Source organism: Primulina eburnea, chromosome 16 (genome assembly GCF_022965805.1).
Source record: "Primulina eburnea isolate SZY01 chromosome 16, ASM2296580v1, whole genome shotgun sequence".
Taxonomy (NCBI): Eukaryota; Viridiplantae; Streptophyta; class Magnoliopsida; order Lamiales; family Gesneriaceae; genus Primulina; species Primulina eburnea.
The window spans coordinates 4,905,661-4,928,060 of record NC_133116.1 but is presented as its reverse complement, the minus strand read 5'-3'; the positions used below and the strand labels follow the sequence as shown (position 1 = coordinate 4,928,060).

The 22,400-nt window shown below is 32.5% G+C and overlaps 3 protein-coding genes across 9 annotated transcripts; 1 reads left to right on the top strand and 2 right to left on the bottom strand.

Moving 5' to 3' along the window:
• The first annotated feature begins 8,050 nt into the window (after positions 1-8,050).
• Positions 8,051-14,015, top strand: LOC140816220 (uncharacterized). 5 transcript variants are annotated; one of them, XR_012114499.1, is made up of 16 exons: positions 8,051-8,441; positions 8,603-8,690; positions 9,323-9,386; positions 9,784-9,920; positions 10,094-10,146; positions 10,239-10,296; positions 10,396-10,526; positions 10,635-10,805; positions 10,878-11,099; positions 11,247-11,287; positions 11,642-11,729; positions 11,806-12,004; positions 12,090-12,194; positions 12,358-13,108; positions 13,240-13,437; positions 13,855-14,015. XR_012114499.1 is itself a non-coding variant. In XM_073175324.1 (14 exons), exons 1-14 carry the CDS (start codon positions 8,261-8,263, stop codon positions 13,013-13,015), a joined length of 2,196 nt encoding a protein of 731 aa, XP_073031425.1. In that variant the 5' UTR covers positions 8,051-8,260; the 3' UTR covers positions 13,016-14,015. The 5 variants fall into 5 exon arrangements, 1 of the variants encoding a protein (XP_073031425.1); XR_012114498.1 differs by having other exon boundaries at positions 13,609-14,015; XR_012114497.1 differs by having other exon boundaries at positions 13,540-14,015.
• Positions 14,016-14,727: 712 nt separating this feature from the next.
• LOC140817328 (uncharacterized) lies at positions 14,728-15,093 on the bottom strand. The gene has a single exon (XM_073176971.1). It carries the CDS (start codon positions 15,091-15,093, stop codon positions 14,728-14,730), a length of 366 nt encoding a protein of 121 aa, XP_073033072.1.
• Positions 15,094-15,956: 863 nt separating this feature from the next.
• LOC140816248 (omega-amidase, chloroplastic) lies at positions 15,957-20,804 on the bottom strand. 3 transcript variants are annotated; one of them, XM_073175371.1, is made up of 10 exons: positions 20,520-20,804; positions 20,061-20,177; positions 19,322-19,546; positions 19,119-19,212; positions 18,824-18,898; positions 17,549-17,627; positions 16,884-16,899; positions 16,692-16,772; positions 16,268-16,350; positions 15,957-16,185 (listed from the first exon to the last, which is right to left on the bottom strand). In XM_073175371.1, the coding sequence occupies exons 1-10, from the start codon at positions 20,787-20,789 to the stop codon at positions 16,110-16,112; spliced, it is 1,116 nt and encodes a 371-aa protein (XP_073031472.1). In that variant the 5' UTR covers positions 20,790-20,804; the 3' UTR covers positions 15,957-16,109. The 3 variants fall into 3 exon arrangements, 2 of the variants coding, with proteins under 2 accessions (XP_073031472.1, XP_073031473.1); XM_073175372.1 differs by having other exon boundaries at positions 17,549-17,603; XR_012114507.1 differs by lacking the exons at positions 15,957-16,185; positions 16,884-16,899 and having other exon boundaries at positions 17,533-17,627.
• Between the last annotated feature and the right edge of the window lie 1,596 nt (positions 20,805-22,400).

Genomic DNA, 22,400 nt, shown 5'->3' with positions numbered 1-22,400 from the left:
GAACGACTACTTCTCTAAACTTGATTCTATTAATAACAGTAAAATTATTATCATTATTATATTTATTACATATTTTTAATATTTTATTTATTTATTATGATTAATTTTATTATTAGTATTTTTAAAATGATTACTTAATTAGTTTTGTTATTTTTATAAATGTGAAATAAATTTATAAAAAAAAAATTTTAATCAGATTAAAAATCTATGCATGTGAATGATCGCTAGTTTAAGCTACGAATTTGCATGACGTATTGTATTTTATGACTAATATGTATTCTCCCTTAATGGAGGTTTTCCTTTGCGAGCTTGAACTATTTAGAACGATTTTTCTTCTTCTTCTACTCTTGTTTATATTAATAGATGAGTAAAGGTATATATATTTTTGGGCGAAAAAATAACATGAGACTGTCTCATATATCAATTTTGTGAAATATGTTTTACCTGACTGATTCATTAAAAAATATTATTTTTTATTCTGAGCATGAATTTAATCAACTAGTCTAATACGAAAACTATTTTTTATTTTTTTAAACTATTTGTATTTAACAAAGTAAAGCGGCTCGAATTCAATGAATTAACGGCTCGAATTCAATGGATACAACCATTTAATTTGGTTGACTTCAATTTTTAATTAGTACTAGTCGATAATTGAAACAGCTAATGATTATTTAATGATACAGATTGGAGTTCTATAAATACTAATAAATTTCGAGTACTATTTATTTTAATTAATTTTTATTTATTTTAATATCTATTCATAGATTTTAACCGTTTTATTCATTCAAAAGTGCTAATCAACTAAATTTATAAAAAAAAAAAAAACAAAACAAACGTTTTTCTAAAATATTTTATATTGTCAATCATTTTAATGATAGAAATCTATATTTCTAATTATTTCAAGTAATATTGATAAACTCGTTTATACTATTGAGATATTAATTATATACACACACACACACACACAAATATATACATATATATATGACTTACGTAGTAGCAACAATGACAAAAATTTGTGTGAGACGGTCTCACGGGTCATATTTATGAGACAGATCTTTTATTTGGGTCACTCATGAAAAAGTATTACTTTTTATGCTAAGAGTATTACTTTTTATTGAGGATATGAGTAGGGTTGACTCGTCTCACAGATTATGATCCGTGAGACGGTCTCACATGAGACTCAGTCATCAACAATATATAACCATACCCGAATCAATTTTTTTCTTTTGCAATACTACGTAGGCTAAATTCATTGTTCTAAAACTATTGTAATAAAAAGAAACCTTAAATTATGCTTACAAAACCTTAATTGCTCATTTATCAACAAATTGAATAATAAACAAACAAAAGTCCACGTTGAAATGATGGCAGGTTCCATGCCCCCGTATCTTTGAGGAGATATCCTATTACTTATTTATTCGTAGATGCTTTCAGGCAGGCCAATTCCATTTGGAAATAATTAAGTCCAACAAAAAAAATTAAAAATAAAAATAAATAAATAAATATTCAAACACGAGCCAACACCATTTTTCGTTCGTTTACGTGGCACCATTTCATTTCAATTTTCTTGTGTTTCGCTGACTTTATTTTATAATTTTTTTGCTGATATATAAGTTTTAAAATGATATCTGGTAGTTTATTAAAAAATTATAAAAAAATATATATTTATCTTATTTTATAATATCATGTTGTTTTTGTGTTGAGTGCAATAATTGTCTCGACTTATAATATCGTGTTGTTTTTGTGTTGGGTGCAATAATTGTCTTTGCTTGGTAGAGCGATCGAACCGTGGTGTTTGAGCTGTTGTGCGGTTTAAAAGATTTGAGTTGCACCATTAACACTAGCTATAGCTTTTGGTAAAACGGTAAGCACTCGATCCTACAATTGATAAAAGCCATTGTCATGAGTTTGATTCTCATTAATTGATTTCAAGTATATTAAATGCGTAAAATTTCATGCTATTGCTATATCACAATCCAATAGATGATATTTACCAATATGAACTTACTAATATAAATATCACATGTTTTTTTTTTTAATAAAACTATAAATATCACTTATACAAGTTTAATTTATCAACATATACATTTAATATCTTAATAATTTGTCATGTTTAATTTAAATATATTAAAGAGAACAATGAAAGCCCATCTCGAAAATAATAATAATAATATTTTATTTTGTGTGGGAACAATTTTTAGTGGTTGACATTCGGGTTTTAGGGAATTTTAAAGCATGTATTTACACGACAGCATCTTACAACCATGACATAAATAGCGAATTGACTCGTAAACTACCCATGATTGTATGTTTTGTATGCATTTTTATATATGATAATAGTTGTTTATGTAATAATTAGGGAGACATGTTGGCAACAAAAGCATATTAGGCATCTGCCGACGAGACAACATTTATATTATTGTTAATAGTATAAACAACGGGAAATTGGTCTTCAGTCTTCGGTCGTCATTTTTTTTTTGTTCAGTCCCTGAGTACTTTTTTAGTACCATATTTCCACATGAACTGTACCACATTTCCACATGACATAGTACCACAATTTTATGGGTAGGGAGTGAACCAAAAAAAATGTTTTGATTGGGGATTTTTCACCAACTTCCCCAAACAATGTTTTGGTTGTATCTTTGATCGAATTGTTTTTTTTTTAAAAAAAAATAGTTCAATCGGTTCGATTGTTGTTCTGACAAGTTGAATTGATGATTGGATCGAAAAACTTATAGAATTTAGGCAATAATAGTTTAATTGATAATATATTTTAAATTATAAATATCTTAATATGTAAATTTAAATAATAAATTTTTTTGTCCAACTTTAAAATCTAAACAATATTGTTATATAATAAATTTAATTATATATTTTTTTAACAAATAAATAAATCAAAATAAGATGTAATATTACTGAAATAACATTTTTAATAAAATATAAAATAAAAATAATCATGTATAAAAAATAAAATAAAATTTTAAATATACAAATTATTATTTTAAAATAAAAATATAAAAATCTATTTTTTTAAATGTGCGGATCAGTCGGACCGATTTTTGATCGATTTTGGTCCGTGTTGCCACATCCAACCTATTTTGACCGGTCAAATAGTTTTTTAGAAATTTTTGGGACATGACATGTGAACGTTTTTCTATCAAAATGGTTTGTCCGATTTTGAAAATATTGGTATAAAATTTCATTTGGTTTCATTTATGAGATAAAATTTGTCGTTATTGAGCTGATATATATTATTTATATCTCTTTCTAAAGTTAAAGGAAATAGGATAAATTAATTTTGGAAAATTTTAAAATTTATACTTGATGAAAAATATATATTGACTAAATACTTAGTCATTTTTTAATCCTATTATATATCAACTTCTGCTAGTTTTTTTGGCAGGATTGAGTGCACAAGCGAACATAATTTTTGTAAGTATTTTTAAATTAATTAAATTTAAATTTTATATTATTTTTATATGATTTAGCCTTTTTTTTTAATAATAATAGTGTGCTAATAAATTTACGCTAATAGACTTGTTTGTTGAATAATGAATGTTGAATCAAATTAGGTAAATTTTAGATTTAATATAAGGCAAAAATTTGTGTGAGACGGTCTCACGGGTCGTATTTGTGAAACATATATCTTATTTGGGTCACCCATGAAAAAGTATTACTTTTTATGCTAAGAGTATTACTTTTTATTGTGAATATGAGTAGGGTTGACCCGTCTCACAGATTATGATCTGTGAGACGGTCTCACATGAAATTCACTCTTAATATAATGACGGACCATTACATCAAATTTTGTTAGTACGAGTCTCATATTTAATAATAACTAGTTTTTTTTTTCACGCGTTGCGTGTTTATAAAGTTATTTTTTTTATATATCTAAATAGGATTTTTTGTTATTTTCAGATTAATTACTGTTTCATATATTTTTTTATTAGAAATGATGTACTCTATCTAAAAACAAAAAATATATAGACAACCTAATGTTGTGCACATCTGTTCGTTAATTAGTATATATAGAGAACTCAACTTTGATTTAATTTAATTTAATTTAATAATTATTGTTATCAATCATGACGAATATTATAAGAATCGATTTTATTGGAAAGATATTCACAAGTTACGTGCAGGTACAACACGTACACATATTCTTCACTTTCTACTCATTCAAATATTCGTTTGAGCTTCCTATTTATATAAAATTTCCAAAATTACGCTCAAACTTCATAATTATACTATGTCATATTGTTATATTTATCGAACACCAACCATCAGGTTGAATCTACCAGGTTTCACATGTTGCTCCTCACATGCTAATCACACACTCACAACAGATGGTTCATAACATAGGTTCTTTCAACAACACCTAACACAGTCTTATTTCGTTTCTTACCTCAATGTATATAGTAAAGTATTTCAATTTGAAACTAATACATTACAAGAGCAATAAGCATTGTTAGTTTGATTCACACATACAAACTAATATTACATAGCAGCCTCCTATAGAAGTGGATGAACTTTTTTAGATACTAGGATACATCACACATAAACTTAGAAAAATAAAATATTGAAATTTATTTGAAAGAAAATGAAGATGTTGAATGTTACTTTCATCTTTTTCATGTCTTGGTATTTATACAAGTCTTGATGTATTTGAAATTTGGACTTCAAATCTTGTGAATTATTTTGTCAGTTGTGGCCTAAAACATCTTGTGAGTGGTGGTCCCGTCAACCGCTAATTGGTATCTTTTCTTTATGGGTGTTGAGTGGTCCATCTTTTCCAATAGCTAGTGAAATCGTCTTCTAGTGGTGGTCCATCCACCATCAATAGAGTGGTTGGATCACATGTTTGTTTTATATTTGTGGGGGAATCTTCTACTTTTGTATGGTCCTCGAGGAAATTGTTTTTTATGTGGTCTTTCATCATTTGAATCTGTCTCTGCATTACCATTTCTGTTAGATTTTGGTCGAAAACCTTTATCGAATCCTAGCTCTTTTTGATTCAGACATTCTGAGCATAAATTTTATGACCATCTTCCCATATGATCCATGTTACAAAATTTTCGACGAATTTCTTTGCTCCTCGACAGCTTGATATTTCTCGTAAGATTTATTTTCTTTTCAAAAAAGTCTTGTGAAAAATTTGTTGTTTTCATGTCATAGTGTTTAATAGAAACGATCGATTTACAGAATTATCATAAAACTCAAATGAAAACTTAACTTTGTTCATATCGGTTAGACAGACCCATAGACCACATGCTCTTCTAATAGTAATGTAATCTTCAGTTATTGAAGCAACAAATGGTGGTTCTTTTACTATAGGATCCGATAAATTTTTGAACATTGGTATCTTGCTGATTTAGCTTGATAAAATGAAAAGTTTCGTGTGAGCCTTTTCCGGCTGGTGTTGTAATGAAAAAATAATAGCTCCAAAATGTCTAATTTGGACAAATAATTGTTGTTTGTCCACGTTTCATAAACTGTTTCCTACATCGACTTAGATAATCCTGAAATTTCTAAGAAACTGGGTGATGTAGTATGACCTGAGGCAAGGGTTACTAATTCAAAGTAGGGGTGTTCAAACTTCGGATAAAACCGAAAAAACCGAAAATCCAAACCGAAAAAACCGAACACTAAACCGAACCGAAAACCGAATTTTATAATTCGGATATAAATGTTAAAACCGAAATTAATTTGGTTCGGTTTCGGATTATAAATGTCGAAACCGAACCGACCGAAAAAACCGAAATTTAATTAAATTAATAATGTTATTTTTATTATATATTTTTTATTGAGATGATATTAATGAATGTGAATTATTTTGAATAATACTTAGTTGATTGTTGTTTATGTAATTCATTTGTACTTTATATTTAAATATTTTACTAATAAATCATTTAAAAAGAAAACATATTATATTTTATAATATATTTATATTATTAGTTTAAATAATTGTATCAAAACCGAAATAACCGACCGAAATAACCGAACCATTTCGGTAGAAAACCGAACCGAACCGAACCGAAGAAAAATGGTTCGGATATCGGATTATATATTTGTAAAACCGAAAACCGAAATAAAAAACCGAAAACCGAACCGAACCGACCGATGAACACCCCTAATTCAAAGCATGTCTTGAACTCATTTGGATATGAATTTGATTTCATCTTTATCATATGATATTTTCTTGCTACGTCAACCTGAATTATGGCTAGTTGATTATTGTTTAGTCTTGTTTTCAGTTTCTCTCTTAAAATTCTGTTGATACTATTTCTGGTCCAAGTAAATCAATCAATTAAATTAATAAATAAGTGTATTTTTGTCACATTTCTTGTTTTAGGGAGTTCAAACAAAGTTTTTTGAATTTAAAGAATTATGTTTTGGTTTGAGTATTTATCTCCGATTTACCATCTAAAATTTACTACATTAAGCAACTGTGTAATGTATCGACTAAAATCTGTAATAAATCTTATAATACAATGTTGGATTCAAATATTTATCTCTAAGTAAAAAATTATAGTCATTAGCTAATACATAACATATTTCTTTATATTATAGTCAACAAAAAGTATACATATTTGGATGCTAATAGGTCAAGCTGTTGTTAGATTTATAAATCTTCACTGACACGTGTCTATCTGTTGACGTTGTTTAATATATCTTAGATATCAGTCTTATTATTCATCTAGCATCACTTTTTTACGGACTAACTAGTCAACCAGATTAAGCGACACAACGTTAGCAAATTGATGCACCATTAACTTTTGAATAAACTATGTGTTTCAATACTACACTCTCACATGTTCGTTTAACCCAACATATACTATTGACATGATAAATTTCAGTATAACATAAGACAGTACATAAAACAGCGAAAAATTTAATAGTTGATGGTTAACGGAGAATAAACAAGTGTTGTCCTCTATCATGTCATGCGACTAAATATATGATGAAATCTTATTATTCGGAAGCTTTGAAAATATTATTTTCTTGTCTATTTATTTATACAAGAATAATTTTAAAAATAGACTGTCCTGTTTCGTTGTATTTATTGTTGGAGAAAATGATTTTTCGATAGTCATAAATAGTCAAAAATATTTATAATTGGATACAAAAACAATTGTCTCCTTAATCTCACAAATACTTTACAGTTGTTGAAATTTAAAATGAATAAAAAACACACTAATTAATATCCGAGTATCTATATTTGTATGTATGCAATTTTAAGATTAAATAAAGATATTTAATAGTATAATTGATAAGTAATGTTGTGAAACATAAATTAATAGTTGGAATTTTGATATCGGTGGTTCACTTTATTATGTATTTTTTGGAATTAGAAAGGTACAATAGTGAATTGTTATTAATACTAATTAATTAAGAATAAGTATCTTGTGGGACGGTCTCACGAATATTTATCTGTACGACCGGTCAATCTTACCAATATTCACAATAAAAAGTAATACTCTTAACATAAAAAACAATACTTTTTCATGGATGACCTAAATAAGAGATATGTCTCACAAAATACGACCGTGAGACCGTCTCATCATGTAATTTAGATTTTAGATATGAAATCTTCTGCCCTTAATTGTATATATAAAAAAATAACTATGATTTATGAACTTTTTTTGTGAAAAGTTTAAAAAACATAAAATGTCATAAAAATATCAATAAATTAATATAGAGTGAGTCTTATGTAATACCGTCTCACGGGTCATAATCCGTGAGACGGGTCAACCCTACCCATATTCACAATAAAAAGTAATACTCTTAGCATAAAAAGTAATACTTTTTCATGGGTGATCCAAATAAGAGATCCGTCTCACGAATATGACCCGTGAGACCGTCTCACACAAGTTTTTGCCATTAATATATAGGATATTTTTTTTTGTTTTTATGATATTTTACAGGGATATTGACGTAATTAGCCATTTAATAATTAATAATTACTGTTATTAATACTTTATGACTTCGTTTATTAATTATTATTGGATGGAACTTGTATGTTTTGATTCGAAGTCACGCGCGAGGCACGTGACCCTTTGGATCGCTTCGATTCGATTTGTCTGTAGAGAACACAAATTTCACGAGCAAAACCCAGAGCCCTTGTCGGCGTCATACCTCTGTTGATACTTGCGCGGCTCTTTATCACTATTGGTACCCTCGTATAGAAAATTACGCGGTTAGAATTGGGGATATCACGCGGTTAGATTTGGGGATTTGTTGGTGAAACGCAAAATCCATGTCAATTCGGTTCAAATTCAGGAGTTCTGTAAACTACGAAACGCTGCAGCTCGATGGCCGGGATTCCATATCTGTTAGAGAGCTTCGAGGGAGAATTATTGGCGGAAAGAGCTTTGGCGGCGTTCAGCAACCACAGCAGGGTTTCGATCTTGTTTTCGCCGATGCGCTGTCCGGTCAAGGTTCTTGATTTCCTTATGTTTTATTTCATGTTCTATTGATGTTTATTCTGTTTATGCTAATTTTATCTTATATTTTTGTTGCCTGCGTTTGGTTTCTTTTTTTTTTTTTAGTTTATGAATTTTGTTTTAGTTGTTTAATTGGAAAACTGGATTTGATTCAGAGTACAAGGGAGATGATTTTCAAATTCCAATTGGTTCCAGTGTGATCGTGAAGAGAGTTCCGGGAGGGGCTGTACCATTGTCGGTTGTGTAAGTTCGTTTATGAGTGAATGAATCGCGCACTGAGCACTATTGTCTGTTTATGTGAAATTGCGTGATTTGGGTTGTGCATTTAGTTGTTTTTATTGTTCTACGAGGGTTGGAGTTGTTCCATGTGGATATATCTTGATATTTGAAGTTAATTATGGTTTTTAAAAGAGTAAATATCTGCACTTGAAAATTAGAATTCGTACTTGTTCTTATTGTTCGTGAACTTGCATTTGGTTATACTGTCAGCTTGTTTTGAAAATCAGTGCTGGGGCATTTATGTGCTTCTCGTGCATCCAAATTGCATTTGGTTATACTGTCAGTTTAAAGCATTTGTCTGGTCAATTGCACTTTCTATCTTTTATTCATCCTTGAGATCTTGAGGATTTTGTAGTTCCGTAACCTTTTGGGGCAGTTCTGTGAAAAACCTCGAGCTTTGATTCATAGTAAATAAAGACAAATATTTGTCTTTTTTATGTTATATGTGCTGTTTTAGGACTCTTTGTGGGTGTAATCATTTGATGATCATTTACCACGTTTATCCTTTAATTTCATGCAAGCTCTTTCAGCTTAAGCAGGAGAACTTACTCAAATTAGGCTTTGAAATTTATTTTTTGATGCTGTCATTGCTGCAGGTCACCACCCATTGAAGCTGTAAAGGATTTAGGAATGAGAGACATTTTTCCTTTGAATCCAGCTGTAAGCTATATTTTTTGTCCTGACTTGCTTATATCCTTTTTTTCTGATCTATTCTTTTTCCTTTTGGAGCTGGCACTTTTCTTGAATGAGTATTGTGCCTCATGCTCATGCCGAGACTCACAAACACGAACATTGCCCACACTTTTTTCTCTGAGTAATTTAATTTCCATTATTGGTTTTCTCGTTTTATGTTCTGTTGCTCATTAAGCTCTGTTGAGCGCAATCCTGCACCAATTTTTTGCTTTTTACAGTTTCATGTGGTAATTATCTAGTTTATGTTACTCTATGGTCTTTGGTTCTTTATTTACCAAATGACTGTGTCTCTACTCTCTAGTTCCTCTCTTATTTTTTGATCGCTGACATTGTTCATAATCTTTGAGCACCTGGTCTTATGCAGAATGAATCAATGGATGCATTCGATGACTTTGGTGCTGAATTGTGTCCCTTACCTGACTCAAACATGCAGCATTTTGATCTTGAAATAAATAGGAATGACTTAATAGGAAACAAGAAGAAAGAAATTGATGGTTTAAGGTATTTTCTCTCCAACTCCCTTAATTTAATGACAGCTATGGAAGTTTTAGTAAGGCAATAGGTGGGCATTTTAACTAAGGCCGTGTTTCTGATTTACATGGTTATGGTATTTGGTGATTACTTACATAATGAAATTTTGCATACACTTGATTTGGATGGTACCTGGGTTCCAGGTTAGAATCTCAAAAGCTAGACTCAGATGTTACCGGTCCGGCAGTTCCAGAAGGTTTGCCCTGCTTTGGCTATCTTCTTCTCATTATCTGTGACTTGGCTTCAATTGGTGTACGTGTGAAGTCATTTTCATTTCTTATAAAACAGGGAACGGTAGAAATCTTATGCAGGAAACCAGAGACGAAGGGCATCTGACATCAAACAAGTATAGAATTTGGGCTTCTTTCCTAAACTTCTGAGAGTTTTTATTCTCCCTGATTTAATTCTCCGACCTTTATTTTGTTAAAATATTCAAATTTCAAAGGCTGATCAGATCCAATTTCCCGGTCGCGCAAAGTAGCAATCTGCCTCCAGAAATGAAATGTGCTCTCTGCAACACTATTTTCAAGGAGGCTATGATGATACCCTGTTGCCAGCATAGCTTTTGCGAGAACTGTGGGTTATCTTTTGTGAGAATTATTTATTTGATTATTGCAATCTTAATGCTCTGTTTTCACCATCCTCACGGTAAAAAATCTTTTGAATAGTTGGTAAAATGTGCAGGTATACGTTTGGTGCTTATTGAAGAGAAAAGGTGCCCAAAATGCTTTTCTACCAAATACAATGTCGAAGATCTGCTGCCAAATGTCTCACTTCGTCAAGCAATTGAGCGTTTCCTTGAATCACAGATTCTTGATGCAGGCTTAGAAAAAACCATGCAGAAAGATGTGCCAGGTGGGATGTCTTTTTTAATTGTTTGGGAAAATGTTTAGGAACATGATAGATTCTTTTGTTTCGTCAATGCAGATGGAGAATCTCGAATTGAAGCTAAAGAGGATGTTTCTTGTGCTTTAACTAGAGATATAAAATCAGGTCTTCCGGAACAGAAAGACAAGCATTTACATGATTCAAGAGTTGTGTATTCTCATCATCGTGATATTATGCAAAGAGGATCTGAACCTTTCACTCCTGTGGCTGATTTTCAGGGGGAAAATCAACCTGTTGTTCTTCCTCAAGCTAATAATCCTGGTGAATGTTCTTTCCTCTAACCCTAATTTATTCTTGATATTCCAAAAAGATGGAGCTGTTTTGTAAATGCCACGTTTTTGTAGAACTGCTTTAACGAGTTTTACTTATTTCATGACCCAACCTCTGCTTTCATGTAATTTATTTCAGGCGGGGAGAGAAATTTTTCTGCTCCTGGTGGATATAAAAAGGTAATTTCATCAACAATTTCTTGTTATAACTATTTATTAATTTGATATTTGGCTGAATTCTGCTCCCCTAAACCATTTAAAACCTCCTATTGGTCCTGTTTTGGAAATTTGTTTTTTCCCCAAAAATGTACGTGGATACATAGCAAAACAAAAACACGATCTACCCTAATTTTGTTTTTGCCTTGCCTCTATCTATTGTTTATATAAAATAAAATTCCATTTTCATCCTTCATATTTTATTAATCCAAGTAAACTATGTTCATGCTACTAGCATCAGCATCCCTTGGTCTGAATGTACAAGGAATTATTTTTGCTTTAAGTTCCATAGAATTAACTTCCCTTCTCTGAATTCAGTGGGGTCGTAATTGTTACACTTGCGGTTCACCTGACCATCTCATGAGAGATTGCCCGATGTCCTATCCAAGTCCAATGTTTCATCCAGGTATTATCTAGCAACCGAGCGATTTTACTTTGTTTATTTTAGCAATTTTTTTATATTCTATTACGTTAATGATCAGGAGACAGATCGTTTCAAGGAGGCATGCCAGGCTATGCAGCTCCCTATTGGAATGGTCCTACATTACATCATTTTAGACCCTTTGCAAATATGTACACTAGTCCAGCAATGATGCCATTCAATACATCGATGGTCCCAGCATCACCTTTTGCTATTCATCCCTATTTTTCTTCCATGCACGGCGGTCTATCTGGGCCTGGGTAGGTTTTATCATCGGCATTCCTGTCTTCTACATGCACCGAACAAATGTACATGCATATTGTTTTACAATAAAATAAATTTCAGTGGCAATATGATGATGGGAAATATGCGACCTCCCCACAACGCTGAGTACTTTAGGCTTCAATATTCTGAAAATAGAAGGAAACATTCAAATGAGAACCTGCGGAGGTAATGATAGATTTTACCAAATAGTCACCTTCTCCACTGTTACACACTGTGTAAAATAGGAAGCTATCGATCATGCTTATTATGTTTCCATTTACTTTTTCCGGATCAGCCATTCTTCTTTGTATCTTTAGCTCAAATTGCTCATATCGTCTCTGTGCTTCAGAGAACCACTTTCTGATGACGAAGATGGTTTTCCTGAGGTCTATCAGCCTAATAGCCCAGAAAAATCACACAACTACAAAGCTAAGAAGGTTCGTGAGTCAAGCTTGAGTCACTCTGGAGAGAGTTATACTCGAAGAGCCGGGGGGAGGATTAAGCATGAAAAGTACGAGGAATCTGACATTAACCGACATGAGAATAGCTCGCACTCCTCTCTTCCTGGAATTGAGAAGAGACCTCATTCAGATAAGTCAAATTTGGTCAAAGATGATGTGTTTAAAAGCTCTGACCGGCATAGTGGTGGTAGGCACAGGCACCATCACGGTGAGCCAGAGAAACACCATCAAAGAAGGGGCTTCTGCGACAGTGATTCAAGTTTGGACCATCATTCAATCCAAAAAGGTGTTAAAAGAAGAGTTGGGTATGATGATGTCAGAGGGTCTCACAAGAAGCATCGGGACAACTATTTGGAGTCTAGTTTTGAAAGAAGATCGCCTGATGACCCTAGGAGGGGATGCAAAAAGAGGGATGCAGGTGATTATTCTAGAGACTCCAGGCATGTTGAGAAGATCTCGAGGGATAAAGAGCATGTCAGGCGGCAGACAACTAGTGTTTCCGATGAAGACCACAAGAACGAGCATCGTTACCACAGGAGAAAATGAATGGGTGCATTAAACCATGTACTAGGTGACACGTATATACAGTCATGCATGAATGGGCATTGTCAACCAACACATATCATATCCCTTCAATAGGTAATTAATTGTATGGATCTGGTGTAGCTGTAGCTTTGCTTTAGTTAACTTAGTAATCTTTTTAACTTAAAAGGTCATTTGGCTTGTAGGCAGCAAGATAAGATAATAACTCTCTTGGTTTTCTGGCGCAGATTGTTTGATTTGAGTGAATATTTCCACGCAATTATCACCAGGTTGTGCTATCATTTGTGATCGCTAACTAACCCTCATCCCTTCTTGAATGTGAGCTTTGGATGGGCTGTTCTGGCAATTGAAAATAGCGTGTATTTGGCTCTTTTTACTAAAGCCACTCGGTCATTTTTTACAGAGAGATGATGATGCTGATGAAGGTATGTTTTTTTTTTATATATATATATATATATATATATATATATTTATTTTTTACCAATTTTTTCGTAGGAATTGTTCGTGATTATTTGAATAAATTCTAGTAAAAATTTAAAAAAATGCTTGCCAATTGGAAATCACTCCGTATAACGAAAGCTGGATGAATTGATTAGCGATGGGCAGCAATGGTGGTCGGAACGATATATCGGACACGACTTGAATTACTCAAATGGGTTCCAAAAGTATCATGATTCAGGAAAATAACTATGGCAGTTTGTGATGTATCATTAATTTGCGAATCTTGATTATGTGGAGCTGCGGGGTTTTCATGGCATTTTGAAACTTTTCGATCAGTCCAGCAATGCAGAATTTTGGACGAACAAAATGATAAAAACTAATGGGGTAAATTTGATCCGTAGAGCAAAGAATACGAGAATGAAGTGGGAAAACAATGGAGTTTCCAAACTAAGAAAAAGAAGCGCGAAAGTAAAATTCTCAGTCTTGTATTATATTTTTAAATATCCGATCAGTTAACCAATGCCACCTGCAGTTGTGTTAAACAACGTAGCAGTTCCGACGAGATGCTATATGACTTTTCATATGTACTAGTGGTTTTTGGCATGCGTTTGCAATACATTTTTTTATAATTAATTTGGTTTATAGTCATACCATAATTTGGAAAAATAGTGAGAAATTGAACTACAAATTTGAAATAATGAATTAAAAAAAAATGAAATGGGAGCTATTTGATATAATGCACCAAAGTAGGGGTTCTTGAGACGAATCTCTTATTTGCATCATTCATGAAAATTATTATTTTTTATGTTATAAATATTACTTTTTATTGTGAATATATGTAAAATCGATTCTCACGTAATACCCACTCATGAAACTAAGTGAATTGTTGGGTTTATGGTTTACTTATTGAATGTATAATTTCAATTTCATGACCATAGAAATCAGATTAATACATCAAAATTCATTTTTATTTTTAAAAATATTTCCTACAATATTTGATGAAAGATTATATTATCTATATATCACTTTTAAGTCAAGTATTTGAATATATTGCATTAATTACTTGTATAATTAATTTTCTAATTTAATTTTAACATATAAAAATATTGAATTGAAAATGAACTTGAAATGAGTAAAATGTTCGTCGAGAATTTGAATCAGAAAAGAGAATTCAAAAGCGCAATATAAGAGCGCTCCAGATCAGAAATCGTGGAATAGTTTTATGGCTCATATTCTACGCAGCAATATAAAAACAATTCCATTCATTAAATCAATCAACCACGTTTCACTGGATCGAAGTTGGAGACGCCTATCACAGCCCCAATGATCGCAAAAAGCACGAACCCACCTGCCCCGATGCTAAGCAGAAAGTTCTTCAGTGACGGTGAGAAGCTATCAGCCGCAGAAGCTACCTCTGGCACCACCATTGCCGCCATCAGAGCTGCCGAGGTTACAGCCGCGACGGACTTCTCCTTCAAGGAAGCTTCGATCTGAAGCTTCGCGCTGTTCTTTTTCGCGGAGCTGACGATGACAGCTTTCGATTCCCTAATCGGAAGCGGCTTGAGGAATGCACCGGGGCTTGGCAGCTGAATGCGGGAGGTGGTCGTCGTCGTCGTCGTCGCCATGGAAATCGCGGCCATTATTCTCGCGCTATCTTATCTTTTACGAAGGTTATTGTTTGTTAGTACTGAAATTTTGGAAAAATGGGAATAAGAGGAGAGATTTCCCGATGACGTGGCATTTTCTTCACCGCGGTTCGAGCGATAAGATTATCCACGAAGATCGACCAAGTGGAATGAGCGGCAGTGGAAGATTGCAAAACCTGGAGGATCTATTTAATTATGCGGGTAACAAGTAAATGATTTTTGGAAAAAATGAATAATTTTTTTATTAAACAGTTTCACGAATCTTTATTTTACGGTTCAATTTACTGATATTCTCAATAAAAAATAATATTTTTAGTATAAATAAAACTAATATTTTTTCATGGATGACCCAAATAAAAGATATGTCGCACAAAATACGCATATAAGATCGTATCACACAAATTTTTGTCTTTTTTGAAAGAAACAGTATACAAAGTTTGCGTAAAAATTATTTTGGTATTGTATATAATTTAATATACTTCAACTAAAAAATCAATTTTAACCGTCTTCTAAATTGCTATCAGATCGAACATTGTTATTCAATTCAAATATATACACATTTTATTTTAATTATTTTATTGATTAAAATTATTGATTAAAATTATCAAAATAAATTTAATATATATTATAATAAATAGCATAATACTTTTTATAAAAATATTACAATTATTAACTAATAAATATATATATATTCTATTATAATATATATTTTTTAAAAATAAATATACTCTTTTTTAAAAAAAATAATCAAAAAATTAATTAAATAATTTTGAAAATAAAAATGTATATCTAATTAAATATAGTAAAAATAATTTTTAAGTTAATGATGTATTAATTAAGCTATTTAGAAGAATTCATGTATCAATTTGTTCACAATCAACATATAAATTAATCGTTGTAATCTTTTTATTCGCATATCCATAAACGGGTTGAAATCACAAGGAACCAAGACCGAAAAGCTGCATGAATCAACAGTTTTCAGTGTTCTTTTAAGTAACGTTTACCACATATCAAGAATTCAATCTTTGGACGTCTACCAACTGATAAAGGTCGCCTCGCCTTTGCTTCTCCAGAGGGAGATTTGTCCTGCACAAAGTAAATGGTAAAACAAGAAACTTCAACGCGACGATTTACTGGTTTACCATTTGGCGTTTTGATGGTTTCTAACCTTCTTAGCTCTGTCTGTGAATAGTCAATCTCTGCTATGATGATTGCCTCGTCATGTTCGGTTGTCGCCAAAACTTCTCCAAACTTTCAAATATTGGCACATGATGGGGAAAGTTGAAAATGCAATTCGATATAGATAAAAGTGAGAAGTTTTCAATAATTTATATTTAAGTTAAAATGGCACTATTTCAATCCACATGCGATAGGTTCCATGAAAAACCTCCCAAACCCTCGAATCCGAAACGTGGAAAAAACAGTTTCGCAATGTTATTGTGATATGTGATCTCCGAGATGTGAAAAAACAGTTTCTCAATGTTATTGTGAAATGTCACATATGGTTTTTAAATTCATCTATATTAATTTTCACTCGGTTCTACTTCATATCCGGGTATTTTGTGTCACCATCTATATCATGCATTACTTACCGGTCCGATCAGCGTAGAATGACCCCAAGCTACATATCCAGCTCCGGCATCTCGAGCAGGGGAACAAGTTGCTACATATATCTGTAAATACAGAGTCAATGAAACAAGAACCCAACAGCACTACAAATTCATGTTCATGAAAAATGACAAATAAATCAGAAGGGAAGATAAAGTAACATGTGGTGTTCGTACCTGATTGTCCACAGCCCTGCATAGAAAAGTGGATGAAATGAGATGGTTAAATTAGATGATGATGTGATTAACTTGACAAATGTCATAAAAAAAACTGCTTGTTGACTTTTATCTCTCTTTTGTACAATTCTCTACATGATAATATATAACGAAGTGGTTGAACCCGATTACTCAGGGTAACATGCATTAAGCTATGGCGTGCTGACCATATAAGAGATGGATGGGATATTGCTTGAAGTAACGTGTATCGGTACTTGGCTTGAATGGTTGTAACTTTCATGTGTACCTCTATAACACGTGGTCATCATCTTATCATATACATAGAAGGATTTTAATTAAGTTACTGAAGTACATCCAAGCTTTTGCTTTGAAGCGGTGAAAGGCTCTGTTTTTGTCAAGTAATATCATACATGCTGATGCAATGTTGCAAAGAAGCAGCCTAAATGAAATAAGACGAGCCTAAGCCAAAGAAACTCATTTAACGATGATCAGCTCAAACAAACCCAAGTTGGTTAAATCAATCACTCTATAGGCAAGAGAGAGTTGACATAGATATGCAGAGAGTAAATGTGTCAGTATAGTATTCCTGTGAAGATAATAGAAAGCAGAGAACTCTCCCAAGTAGTGTCTGATGTTAAACTTAAATAACTACAGTAAATAATCACCTAGCCCTTTGTAGCAACTCCCAATGCAAAGGCCCTGTAGTCATGTTGAATGCCCCTGGATAGCAAATCAAGTGTGCACCTGGGTAAAATTTTTTAAACCAAACGAATGAATAACAAGGAAGAAAATTCACGGCATCCACTTATGACTTGAGTAATTTTGGTCCTGATTTAAGATAGGTCCCATAGTTGTCAAGGGCGCAAGGCGCACCGAGGCGCACAAGAGCTCTGGAGCCTGAGGCGCAAGGCGAGGCGCGCGCCTTACCGAAGCAAGGCGCACAATTTTTATTTTTTTAAAAATATATTTATCTTAGAATAATATATTAAAATATAAAATAATTAAGTCACAATGTCACACAAAACAACAAATAATTAATAAGTCATAAGAATAAGCAACACGATTAAAATTCTTCAATCATCCGCACTTTTGTAATTTTGTTGCAGTCTCCACACTTCTGCTCTTGTCGCCTTCTGATATTTAAATTGTTCCAAAGCAAGCCCAGGCGCGCGCCTGGGCTCGCCTTTGTAAATCGTTGCGCCTGGGATTTCCCCAGGCGCAACGCCCATGCCTGGTGGTGCCTCTCGCCTCGCCTCAAGGCGAGAGGCGCTCGCCTTTGACAACTATGATAGGTCCCATCTTTCAAATAATCATTTTGGCATGCCTTCAACAAATCATAATTACAAGAAAAATTTATACGAGAGCACGTCTAGGAAGAGTTCCACCACAAAGGTCAATCATATTGAGAATATATACGGAAGTTCCACATTTTGTAACTGATGAAGAAGAAACAAACTTTTGAGATGACAGGTCAAGTTCTATGATGTTACAAAATAAAAGGCATCGTACGTATAACTTCAAATTATACAGTTGCTTTTATTTTATAAAAATTCCACATCTTGCATCTTCAAGGCTCACTAGAAGGTAACTTAAAGAGTTAGCTAATAATATGACACACTCAATCAAACACTCTGCAATATTCATGAGAGGGAGGCTTCCAAATTTGAGATACACCTCAGTCACAAGACACCCCGTGGAGGTATATAGCTTCACATATCCATTCATTATCAAGAAAAAGAGTTGATAGTTGTCTAGACACTCTATATATTCTCATGGGCATAACACTCAAATGCAAAGACCCTGTCTCATGCTTGAGTAAATATGTTTTCTCAGCATGTTGTTCACGCCTTGCCACAAATTAAACATGCATTCCAGATAACAAGATAAAAAGTAACTACATTGAAAAAAAATACCAAATAAATAAATTAATCATGTATAACCTCTTGCTGCATAGAGCATTGCAAGTTCCTGAAATCTTATGTCATAGCATATACCGATCCCAATTCTGCCAACATCTGCACATACATAAATAGACAACGTGGGACTTTTATGAAAGTTATGCACAAAACATATTAATGCATGGATTCCACAATCCACAGTACACATTTACCCATGAGGATTCATTCCTAGAATTGAACATGGGAAAAAGCTAATGGATAATCATGCCCCTCCCAGAAATTGATATAGTAAAAATTAGTATTTGGGGAATTTAATCATATAAAATTATATTAATACCTGTGTCCACTATGGTAGGAGTCTCCCCAGCTGTAAGAGTCTTGGATTCTTTAAAGGTAATCTTTCCAGGAATATCGATATCAAAAAGGTGAATCTATCATCAACATAACCTCCCGTTACAATGAGAAGTTAACTTTCTCCCATAGCGACACCATTTTAAATGGATTATCTGTAGAACTTCATAAATGAATACGTTTATTAACCTTACGATGCTTAGCTTTCACCTTTCCATCAGGCCCAAAGACACAACAGGTATTGTACAACTTATCACCACATCGTTCAGGAACTGAACCTCCGACTATGGTGATGTTCAGAAGACGAGCAACATCAGACAACATGGCTGTCGATGGAGAAGCATCAAACCCTGCATCAATATCCTCAGCATATACTGGAAAGCTATCATTTGAATATGGACCGTTCCATATTTCCTGATGATATAAAGTACACAGGTAATGTCATAAAATACTCGCCTTGAGGCAAACTTCTTTTGCCAGTGAAATTGAAATATAAGGGGAAAGAAACCAAGTGAATTAAGATGATCACAGCAATAGCTTAATTAAGGACAAAGCTCACGATTCCCGCATTGATTTTGAATTCAACTCGCATTTCATACAGAACAGATTTGGGAACTCATATCTTCCTTCAAATTAAATCAAACTTGGTTAATTCCTATGAGAAGAGCTAGTTTTCATGCACTCAAACAAAGAACCAGAGCAGCAAACTACATATACAATATTTCCAAGCAATTAATGAGCAGAAAAATATATGTTCATCTATGAATTCTAATCCCTCGCACTAATGTTCACTACGCAAAACAAAGTAATAAATATATCCATAATTATTCAACCTCAGTCCTCATAGTAAGCAAAAGCAAAAAAAGAAAGAAGGAAAAAAAGCAAACGGGCAAAACTCATAACGAATCGATGAATAAAATGAACCTACTGGCAAAACAACAAGCTTTGCCCCTTTCTCCGCAGCCTCTTCTATCGCTGTGCGTGCGTGCAGAATGTTCCTCTTCTTGTCTTCAGTGACTTTCAACTGGCATAATCCGATCTTAAACTAAAGAAACACCAACAAGAAATCCCAATTTAGTTGGTGGGAAAAAAAAACTTCATTTTCAACTTTAGTCCAAAAATTTCCAGAAACCCACAGACACAATCACGCAGGAGGCCCTATATAATTCAAGAACAGAAGCAATCAAAATAGCCAAAATATGAACTTCAAATCTAACAACAAACAGAGTCACGGACATACAGAACCCACTCGCGTAGCTACATAAAAGAACTCAATACGAGCATACAATCACCAAATTCAAAAAATTACAGAAGGAAAAAAAAGAAAAAAGAAAATCATGCGTACAAAAGAGAAGACACAAAACATATAAAACTTAAAGCCGATTACCTTAGTGATCGGAGGAGTGGACAACGGGAGGGCAGGGGGTACTCGAGCTTTTTCAGGGCTGAAAGTGGAGGCCATGGATGAAAGCGAAGCTGCAATAATAAACTCTGTACGCCTTGATTTGCTGCTGTGCGCGATGATAGTTCTTGGAGCGAGGCGAGACCAATAATTGGGAAGGAGGGAGGACAAAGGCCGCGCCGTGGTTCGAACAAAACACAACTTAGTCGTCGCACCCAAAAGACTTGAAGGCAAGCAGACTGCACCAATTCTCATTTCTGTTTTTCCACCCTGCAGTACTCTCAATTGATAAATAGGGGGAAAAAGTAGTAATTTATTTCCATTTTTACTTTTAAATAAATGTTTTAAAATTGTAATAATAAAATAAAATTGAAAAATAAAAATCCAAATCTACTTGAATCTAATTAATTAATAATTGATATTATTAATACCGAAAATAAATTTTTTTATTTTCAGTATATACCGAAATACCGAAAATAAAGTTTTTTTATTATTATTTTTAAAATTTAAGTTCGATATAGCGAAAAAATTTCGGTATACTGAAAATGTTTTCGATAACCGACAATTTTTTTGGTATACCAACAAAATTTTCGGTATCAGTACGATATCGGTATGAACTTTTATCATACCGAAAATTCGGTATACCAAATTTCTGGTATCGGTATCGATATGGAAAAATTTCATACCGATATTTTCGGTACGGTATATAGTACCGTAATTCGATACGAAAAAGGAGAAGTGAGCATACAATATAAACTAAAATTATAGGGGGAAAAGTAAGAGATTTAACGGCCTTTGTAAATACGTCATAGATATATAGCAAGGTTTGTTTTTTTCACATAAATTAAGGAAATAATTTAAAATTTATATGTATAATTAATTTTTAAATTTATATAATTTTTTTATTTTATCTATATTTAATTCATTTAAAAAAAATCATATTTTCAAGACATAGTTAATAACATATATTAGTAAAAAAAAAGATTAGGTCTCTTGAGACGGTCTCACAAATATTTATTTATGAGACGTGTCAACTCTATATATCCATATTTACAATAAAAAGTAATACTCTTAGCATAAAAAATAATATGTTTTCATAGATGATCCAAATAAGATATCAGTCTCACAAAATACGACTCGTGAGATCGTCTCATTTAAGTTTTTGTCAAAAAAAAAAAAGAAGAAGCAAAAGTAAACATCGACCTTATATTTGAGACAACCGAAAATTAAAATAGAGTCTATATAATCAAGGCATAATTAATAACACTTGAAGGCATATAACATGTCGATAAAAAAAAAGGTAGGAACACAACCATTATCGAACGTCGTCATAAAAAAGGGTTAGGAAATACAATATTATTATTATTATGAGAAAACTATAATTTTAAACTTATATATTCGTTGTTTATAATTTTGGTCTTTATTGTTAAATTTTATTTTCAATAGCGTATTTTCAATATTTTACAATTTTAATCTGTTTTCATCAAAAAATTTGTTGTGATACTTATGTATAAGTGTCGAGCTGGAAGTGACGTGGATGTTACATAAATGTCATATAACCTCAATATCGAGAAATAAATGATTAATATTGAAATTCGATAGTATAAATAATTAAAATCATTAAAAACGTACAAAACTTATATTATATTTTTTTTCCATGATTATTATTATTATTTTTTTTTGAAACCCATGATTATTATTATTATAATTATTATTTTGCGACATTGTTTTCTGAGCTTGTTGAGAAATAAAATTATTATGATGCTCATTGAAGCAAATTCCATCAGCCCAAAAATGAGGCCCACTTATTATCCTTCTAGAAATCGCTGGACTTGTCTCCGAAACTTCACCTTTCTTCCCGACGCT